The sequence below is a fragment of the Sesamum indicum genome, linkage group LG6 (assembly GCF_026168435.1).
Source record: "Sesamum indicum cultivar Baizhima isolate 11 linkage group LG6, ASM2616843v1, whole genome shotgun sequence".
NCBI classification, from domain to species: Eukaryota; Viridiplantae; Streptophyta; class Magnoliopsida; order Lamiales; family Pedaliaceae; genus Sesamum; species Sesamum indicum.
In genome coordinates, this window is record NC_142662.1 from 22,585,639 (window position 1) to 22,595,611 (window position 9,973).

Genomic DNA, 9,973 nt, shown 5'->3' on the forward strand with positions numbered 1-9,973 from the left:
TTTTATCACCCCTTAGAATTCTTCTCCTATTTCAATTCTACAAACTTTTCAACTTTGTAAGGAATGAGTATTGACGTTCCACGAGGAGAAAAATACAACATTCACATTCATATACTAGTTTTCATTAATTTTGTAGCGCTTAGAACACAGTGGAAAAGTTCTAAAAAGTATTGAGCCGACTAGAATAATTAGGATATAGTTTTTTCTTCTTTCTTTTTTTTGTCCTTAATGTTTAGCTTAGTGTTTTTATTTCTTTTGTTTGCCAAGTTCATGATTGAGTAAACATTTTTTGTCCTAAAATTGAGTTGAACTCTTTGATAGATTAATAAAATTATTTTTACTTTCTCTTATACATCATGTATTTATGAATTTAATTTTAACTCCTAAATTCTTTATTGTCTTATAAATATGGTGGCCACGTATTTACGTGTTCGGAATATCAACAAAGTACATCAAGTGGGCAAAGTGCACACAGAAGACATGTGCGGGGCCATTGTATAGGGATTTGTGGGAATATTGATTGGGAGTTCTTCCGTATCCATATTGTATTCTACGTTTGTACATATTTGTTTTGTGCGTTGGGCTTTGCTAAATTAACTCAGAAATATAATTAATAATGAGTGTGAATGATTGAAGTAAAATTGACCGATTGATCATGTAATACACAAGTCATCTGAAGAAACTTACAAGAGGGTACAGGATTATGGCATTGAAACTAGTCATTGTGAGATGTTCGTGTCTCTAGCTAATATGATCATAGTGCCAAACAGAATGGAGTTGCTGTCAAAATCAGGATAAAATGACAACAAATTTATATGAAATTTGTCATTATTTGTTTCAAAAATTATAAATACTTTTAAAATTAATGATCGATTAACAAATATCCTTTCATAATAATCCATTACGATGAAATATTTGTTAGATAACCATTAATTTTATAAAATTATTTTATAAATTTGAAATAATGAAGAGTATTTATAACATGACAAGACTTAGGAAAATCTATTATAATTTACACTTAAAATACCATCATTTGTTTCACAGCAAATTAAGAGCCATTCATCATGGAACGAAATGAAGACAAGTATGTTAGCAATCACAAAAATGACAACTCAGAATGGAAATCAGAACACTGCAGCTGCATTTAACAAGAGATTTAACTTTCACATCTATCTCAACTCAATGGAAGTAAAGTACATTGCACATTTTGATATTTCACGTACTTAACACCACATCTTTAGCTAGGGCAAATGAATGGGCGACTTGACCCAAAAAGAAAAAATGAATCAAATAGGACAAAATAATCACCTCATGTGCTTTAGGGTGATAAACTGCGTTATATAGTAACACAAGATCTTAGAATAACAATCCTACTCTATGCCAAGCAATTTCTTAAGTTTGCTTCACTTGTATCTCTGCCATTGACATTAAATATACAGTTGGCATGCCTGTAGAAACATCCAAGCATCTCAGCACCGCAGAGGTCTCTTTTCATAACAGCACTTGGAACAACGAAAAAGGATGCACAAAAGCATTGTGCATCACTGCTCATGTTATAAACACACCCATCGAATAGGGCAGTCCCAGACGTAGCAGCTCAGAGATAACGAATTTGTCACGACATTTAGAAAAGCTCCTCTGAGTTGAATTTATTCCAGGCCTCCTATTTTGACATATCAAACTCAACATTAACAATGAAATTCCCCTGTGAACAATAAAAAGTGATATCTAGGAAATACTGATCACAAGTTTCTTGTGTGCGAAACATAAGCGTTGCGTGAAAGTTTACCTGGTTCACCATGTGGGCACACTCCACAGAACTACAGCAAATAATTTAAAAACAATAGAAGGAAAAAAACTCCAACGCAACAGGAATCTCAGATAATACCTTAAGCAGGTCAAAGACCTTTTCAGCAATGTACTTCTGTTGGAGAGTGGCACCCTTTTGCTGAACCTTGTCAGGATGAATACAAAGAGTAGCTTTTCTATAAACTTTTTTGACAGAGGCACCGGTGATTAAATCTGTCAAAGAAACAGGCTGCCATCCGCATTCAGGCCAAAGCACCTAGCATCCAGGGAACGATAATTAACAACTTCATTAACAAACAAAAGGATACAAAACATGCCACATTTTCAAACACCAGCTTTGATGTTGAAACTGAAGAAAGCACACCCAGAAATCTGTTAATAGATAGCCAGAATTTGATAATGTGCTACTACCTAGCATGATACAGTTTAAATGCAAGCTGAAACTAATTCGAACATACATATTGCAAAGTTGACAGCAATGCTCGCAGATTTCCTTCTTTACCGGCAGCCCAACGCTTGATTTCAACATCTAATGTCTCGGAAATCCTCTGTAACCAGACCAGATTAGATGAAATGATATAAATACATTCACATAATATAGATACTGAAGGATATCAATATGCAATCAGATATGAGCAGGATTAGACCAGAGAAACTTCTTATGTTCTTAGATAAAGGTTGTGGAGACATTATTCACAAGTAAACAATAAACAACAACTTCAACAATAAAGATGAGGTCTTGTGATTTTGCAGCATAACAACATTCATGATCCTGAGTAGAGGCATCAGGCTGCGGTCCAAAATTCCAAGACCAAACACCAAGGATGAAATTGATATAGCTTTTTGGTCAACTGAGATGTGATAGTTGGCACCTACTGTTTATTAAATTTTTCAGTCAACTGAGCAGGCATGATATATTTGGGGAGGCGAAAAGACTCAACATCGATTCAACAAATAAAATTGTTTTAATATCTAGCCAAAAGTAATTCCAAAAACCTGTAGAGTGCACACACAGCTTCAGCGAGACATTACCATCATAAATGATTAAACCGTCTCATTACTAATACTTCAGTAGAGGTAGCAAATATGTGGGTAAGGTTGGGGTGTGGATCGGGTCTGCATGGGTCGTGTTCATAGTCCAATTCGGGGTTCAAATGTATGGTCAAATATGGATCAGGTTGGTTGGGTTTGGTTTGGTTCAATACAATAACAGTGTACTAGTTTTTAGCATTTATGTGTGTCGTTATGATATCAAATATCATTATGAATTGTTAGACTTTAATTTTTTTTCAAAGCATTATTGGGTTTTTTATTTATCAAAATCTCAGTTCGATTCCATTTGATTAGATTAACAGAATGAAGACCTCTAATTAGCAATAATTTACTAGTTAGCTAAAATTAGATAGAGGCTTGTCCTGATTTTTTTATTTAAGCCAATGAAAATATATTTAGAAAATATTATATTTATATAGTTTCAAAAGAAATTAAAGAAAATGCTTGCATAATTATGAGTATAGTATTATTTTTCTTCAATTGCATAATATTATTTAAATTAATATTTATAAAAATTATATTTGATTGATCAATAGAAAATAAATATGATTAGACCCATTTAGAACCATTGAAACCATATGGAGCTATTCTTAATTAAACACAACACACACTAAACTGATGATTACAACTCATGATTATAGTAACATCTTATAAATTGTATGATATTATTAAAAATGCTATTTGATTGAATAGGAAATTAAACATGATGCAACCCGTTTAGGAACCATTCGAACCCATAATATACTTTAACTTAACTAAACACAACCCACATTGAACTCAAGTTAAAACATCTTAAACCCAACACAACCCAAAGCTATGTGGGTTGAGGTTGGAACCATGGGTTTCAACCCACATAGCAACCACTAACTTTTAGCATCTGGAGAAGAAATGTAAAGAGCTTTCCAACAAACTACTGTGACAGGGGAAGAGGCGACGGGTTTCCAGATGAAGACATCCAAAAACTAAATGGGTCGCAAAACATAGCCATTCTTGGATGCTTAAAGTTAACAGAATTCCAGTAACCTAAAAAATACCATTGCCTAACAATTAAAAGGTCAAAAGAAATATCTACTTTTCTTCAGGAACTTACATGTCTTTCTTCTTGATCCTTCTGAGCTTGAAGGTCCCGCTGGTTCTTCTCAGCCAATGCTTTGGCCTGAACAGAAGGAACCCAAATCTCAATAATGAATGGATGACAGCATAGTGGATATAATATCAAATGCTAGTAGATCCTAAACATCAGTGGTGAAGAATAAACAAATTATTGTTGATAAGAGAACACAACACATACCGCCCGCTCTTGAGTGCGTTGGTGGCGCTCCAGTCTGGCTCTTCTTCTTTCTTCAGTTTCCCCTTCAACCTCCTGGAATTCTCCAGATGATGGAACGGCTTTGGAGCAAGATTATTCCAAGAGCAGAACAGTAGTCAGCAAGACGGATGCTAATAACATTTCAATGTTAGAAATGATATAAAAGGTGGTAATACCTCCAAAAATAGAAGATAGATCATCAACAATATTAGTGGTGGAAGATGCCTTCTTCATGTTGAAAGGGGCTCCACTAGATGATGATGCCCTCTTTGCAGCTTCAGATCCTCCCTGGTTCTGAAATTGCTGATCGAAAAAGGGATCCTGAAAATACAAATCCAAGAAACAAATAAACACATTAAATGACAAAATATCATGAATTGAATGCCCATGATAATAAGTCAATGTTCTAATACTAGGATTTACAGTTGAATTTGCTCGTCCCCTAGGTGCACTGCTTGCTCTGCCCATACTAAAAAAGGATTCCAGATCAGCATCGTTCCTTTGCTGGGTCGTCTTTGCCGCTGCTGCAGCCCTTTCTCGAGCTTCTGCAGCAGCTCTTTCTCGAGCCTCAGCAGCAGCCCTTTCAACAGCAGCTCTTTCAGCTCGTCGCCTTGCTTCCGCTTCAGCCCTTGCCACAGCAGCTTTATCTTTCAGTTCTTTCTCCCTTGCTTCTGCAGCAGCAGCCCTTTCCCTTGCTTCTGCAGCAGCCTTTTCCGCTCTCTCTTTAGCCTCTGCAGCAGCTCTCTCACGGGCCTCAGCTTGTGCCCTCTGCATTGCTACTCTTTCAGCACGTTCTCGAGCTTCAGCACTTGCCTTCTCAACAGCAACCCTCTCAGCTTTTAAGCGAGCTTCAGCAGCTGCTCTTTCTCGTGCCTGAGCTGCTGCTCTTTCACGTGCCTCTCGATTAGCCCTTTCCACAGCCTGTCTAGCCTTCTCCCTCTCCCTCTCTAGTCTCCTCCGCTCTCTCTCTTCCTCTTCCTTTTGTTTCCTTTCGCGTTCTAATCTTGCTTCAGTTCCCTTAAATTCTCTCTCCTGCCAATCTTCTTCATGCCTTTCCAGCTGTACAGATTCCTTATTTCTAGCAGCCTTTGCATATTCTCTTTCACGTACCTCTTTAGCATGCCTAAACTTAGCCTCAGCTTTCTCCATAGCCTCCTTCATAGCAGCTGATGCAGCAGCTGTAGTGAATGGATTGGTTTCTTCCCTAGATCGAAGGTTGGCACTTTCATCAACAGTGTTTGCAGACCTACCCATAGCAAAATCCTCAAGTTCATCAAATTGTGAGACTGGAGGGCCCTTGGGTGCCGGCCGTGCAGGCTTAGGACCTTGAGAATGTTGACTGTGATTTGAACGTGAAGAGAATTCATCACCCTTCTTTCTTGAAGAAAAGGAATCTGTTTCCGACTTAGAAGTGTGACGAGGTATGGGTGGAGGTGGTCGTGAGGGAGGTGGAGCAGCAGTAGGTTGTGTGAAAAGTGGAACCTCTGATACAGTTAGCCATATATCATCATACTGCTGTCCTTGTCCTTCTGATGTTGTAGACATATCAACCTGTGACCCGGTTCCATAATATTGAGGAGAAGAAGCAGTCTGACCAAAAGATTTCTGAAAACCTGTAGAAGCATTTTGCATGTCAAACAAGGGGGGTTCCTGATAATCGTCTACGGGAATTTCCTTCTCAGTATTGCCCTCCGAAAATCTGAAAGAGGAGTTCCCCTTCTGTTCTCTGCTATTAGCAGATTGGGGTGTTGGTGATCTTGAAGGACTCGCTTCCTTCCCTCTTTTATCCCTCCCCGGGGAAAATGAATGGGCAGGTGTTCCAAAACTATTAAGAGGATCTAAGTCATCAAATCCTCTGCCACCACCAGATGGGGCTTCAACCCTTGCACTTCTAGATTTACCAAGCTTACTAATCCCCTCCAGTGGATCTGTAAACACCACAGACGATGATCCCTGGGTTGGGCTTGATTCCAAAACTACAAATGGATCACCCCGGACTTTCCCCTGCTTTGAACCACCAACTGGCACAGAGCCCTGATTAGACTCCGACATTGATCTGTTTCAAGAAGGTGCAAAAATGCTTAATTTGTATTGCATTCATATTTACTATAAAAGGAATGGAGTATTTTTATTTTGTCAATACTAATATCATCCATTGAATTCATAATAGTTGATGATACAAAAAATCATTATTCCAATTGAAGCTTAAAACACAATTGTTCTATTTCTGCCCCTGATTATCATTTCTTATGCAATATAATAGAGGGCAAAACATCAGAATCCAAAGAAATCTATAGAACAACAGACACAATCATTCTTAGAAGAATAAAAGGGGTTGAAGTGTTATCCAAAGGAAATAATTCACTCCCTAAGTTTTCTAACATTGATTTCAGAACTATATCTAGCTTCGATCTATTGGCAGATTATCTAATCAGAACGATGAGAATAGAGTAGAAGCACATAAACAATTTAAATATTACATCAACTAAACTAATAGATAATTTCCACCTTACAGTTAGTGCAAATCAAACATGGAATTACATTGTTCATGTGAAATTTCTGGTTAATCAATTCAGCTGTTCTTTGACTGGGTGATACAGCAAGATAGAAAAAGACTGGAGAGACTGAGAGGAAAGAGGACTATTTAAGTTCCAATTTCAAAAAGAAAAACTAGAGTGTTTATGCTCCAACAGAATAACATTCTGTTGTTACAAAATATCGCCAAACCCTAATTAAGAACATCCATACAACATAATGTTGTCGGTAAAACCTCCCTTTTATGGCATTTGCAAATAACAGGTTTGACTTTTAATTATCAGCAGATCTTTTATTGAAGGCGCCAAGGAGGTATATCAGTTATCCAATCAATGCATGAGAGACTAATGGTGAAAGAGTCATTGAGTTTCAATTCATTTCCAGAGAATCAAGATAATTTCTGTGCAGCTTAGTTTCAGGGAATACTTTTCTCTTCCGGAAACTTTTCAGTAAACAACCCCTTTCTAAAACCTATATCCTTACTTTTCAACTCTGCTTGAAAGTGGCACCTTATTTCCAAAAGCCCATACTCCCCTTTCATAGAAAAGTTCATTTTACATTTGGCAACAAATTTATTATAATCTTTTTTCAAAATGAAATGCCATACAGTCTATCAAATAAGTTGATCAAAGCTTGTAACTTAACCATCCAAATACATTTTCAGCTTCGTAATTTTCCCAAGAGAATTTTCTCAGAACATTTCGGAAAATGTATTCCCAAATGACAGTGGAAATGATTCCAACAGATCTAGTATGTCCCTGGGACTTTCAAGGCCTGAGCTGTATCCTCCTAGTAAAAGACTATTAAATTCACCAGGTCTTTAATTCTACATTTCCCAGAACAGTTGAACAATTGTACAAATCCTGCCAACTATGGTATTAAAATAGATATATATTTAGAATAAGTTTCAATATTTTTTTCTCTTAATATGGATAAGATATCTTGTCATACTCAAATTTGTTTTTAGTTTTTACATTGTTCGTCAGACCTCTTCCTTCCCCTTCAAAGTATGTCCCAGAGTGACTGCAACCAAGATGTGTAAATATGTACATTTAGATAAGTTATTTTGGCACTTAATGTATGTGCTTAAATATAGCATTTCAAGGAATACTTTGAATATAGAAAAACAAGAAAATGCAACTAATTCATAAAAAGAAGGAAAAAAAATTTAAGATTAGAAGCCAGCTAGTTAAGAAGAATGATTAGATATGAAAATTTGAAGAGATTGATAGACATATTGGCTTTCTTTAGCTCTAACAGCCCTCATATTTGCTCCCGAACAATAATAGTAGAATTATCTTCGTGATACCAGCAAGACGATGCTACATATATTGCAACCATATGCGTTTTGTATACTGTTGCAAGAAATTTTGATGCTATTTTTCTCAAACGGGGATTTCAATGAGTCAAGTGGACAAATCTTCAACAGTAATTGTAAACCAAGATTTTTCAAGAAATAACCATGAGATATAATTCTAGGCAGGTATCCAGTACAAAAATCAGCAAATTTAAAAAAAAGCAAAGCAAGGCACTATTAGAACTTTCTTACATATATCTAGCTATCAAGCAACAACTATCAGAAATTGAAGCCTTTGAACCACCCTAGAGAGACATTTAACAATATAATAGGATGAAAATAACCACCTAAGTAGGTAATAAGTATATAACAAGTTTCCCATAGTCATTTGCATAGTTTATTGATTATATCAGAGTTAAGCCAACTTCTAAACGATAAAATGCTTCATCTACTGTCGAACACTTCAGTATTTTTACCACTATATGTTTAGCAATATCATCATCAGCGTGCTTTAAGTCAACAACTTCCGAGTACAGAAACTTCCCATTTCAGAAGTACCCTTATGTAAAAAGGCAAGTACATAAATGAAGCAGCTAAAAACTAGTTAACTCAGCTACAATAAGAATTCAACAGAACTTTCAGCAATGATGCGAAAAATTACCTGTTCCTAGCAGCAGAATTGCCACTCCCGAACTCAGCTAACAAATCATCAAATCCTTTTGAATTCGAGCTGCTCTTAGCACTAGTGCTTCTCATGTTTTCCCGTGCTTTTCCGTTCCCCGTTAAATTCCCCAACAGATCATCAAAATCATTGTTCTCATTTTTATTCTTACTCGTGGCCGGAGAGGAAATCGATGCAAATACGTCATCCTCAAACCTAACAGTCGATGAAGACGGTTGGCTCTTCATCCCCGGCAACCCATCAAATATATCCTCATCGTAAACCGGCTTATCGTAAACAGGAAATGATGACGCCTTACTGCTACTATCATTACTTTTATTCGTCTCACTTGCTGACTTGGAAGAATTGAAAATAGAATCGTAATCAAAATCGCTCATTGTCGAGTTCTTGTTGTCATTAACCGAATTTGAGCTCGGCGTGTACTTGGCGGGCCCACCAAACACGTCGCTGAAGGAAGGATCGCCATTGCGTCGGCGATCCGCCTGCCCTGATCTCATGGGGTTCGATTTCCCTCGGGGGCCAAACCCAAAGTCTCTGCCCAGCATATCCAGATCATCCATCGGAGAAAACAATCACCAATCCGATTTGCAGGACGCAGATACAAATGAAAACACAAAACAATCCCTGTACGTGTATTGCACTGAGCGGATCCAAAAAAATCTAGGGAATTCACCAAATCAAGCCGGTCCGGAGTGCAAGATCATACAAATGAAGTCATTATGACAAAGATTGTGTTGTATTAAGAAAACTTTCGAAAATATACATACAGAAGCGGTGGATGGACAGACAAATTATGCAAATAGTGGTACTGTCTCAACATGGGAATAAGAAAGAGAAGAGAGAACATCTGAATATCTGATTAGGGTTTCCAATCCTCTCCCACTCCCTCTCTCTAAAATCGAACGCCTTCTTCTTCCAACTCTCTCTCTCTCTCTCCCCTCTCATTCATTCATATTGTTTTTAGATTATTAAATTTGATTTCTTTTAATAACTGAAGAGCTTTTCTGGATTTGGACATCACAATTCACCACCTCTTTAAATTTTTTTATAGGTTGTTAATGCAATTTTTCAGATAATTTTTTGTGATCTAAAATAATAATAATAGTAATAGTTATAAAATTAAAATCATTAATGAAAATTAAGATATCGTGAAATTATTGAATAACGGGCGAGATTTAAAATGGTGCAATTACATTGATTCACCGAATTTAAATCTAATTATGTAAGCTTTTTCTATCTTTTATAAAATTATAATTATAAGTATATATTTCATGAAATTGTAATTTTA

The 9,973-nt window shown here is 36.6% G+C and overlaps 1 protein-coding gene across 1 annotated transcript; it reads right to left on the reverse strand.

Annotated features, from left to right (window-relative positions):
- Positions 1-1,139: 1,139 nt before the first annotated feature.
- Positions 1,140-9,647, reverse strand: LOC105163803 (auxilin-related protein 1). Its single transcript, XM_011082284.3, has 8 exons — positions 8,665-9,647; positions 4,595-6,227; positions 4,348-4,492; positions 4,154-4,251; positions 3,953-4,018; positions 2,268-2,357; positions 1,889-2,065; positions 1,140-1,663 (listed from the first exon to the last, which is right to left on the reverse strand). Exons 1-8 carry the CDS (start codon positions 9,243-9,245, stop codon positions 1,625-1,627), a joined length of 2,829 nt encoding a protein of 942 aa, XP_011080586.1. The 5' UTR covers positions 9,246-9,647; the 3' UTR covers positions 1,140-1,624.
- Between the last annotated feature and the right edge of the window lie 326 nt (positions 9,648-9,973).

Coding starts and splice junctions, on each gene's coding strand:
- LOC105163803 (XM_011082284.3), bottom strand. CDS start 9,245: ATGGATGATCTGGATATGCTGGGCAGAGACTTTGGGTTTGGCCCCCGA. Junction 4,493..4,594: donor GGGGACGAGCAAATTCAACT/GTAAATCCTAGT, acceptor TTGTATTTTCAG/GATCCCTTTTTCGATCAGCA. Junction 4,252..4,347: donor TCTATCTTCTATTTTTGGAG/GTATTACCACCT, acceptor CTTGCTCCAAAG/CCGTTCCATCATCTGGAGAA.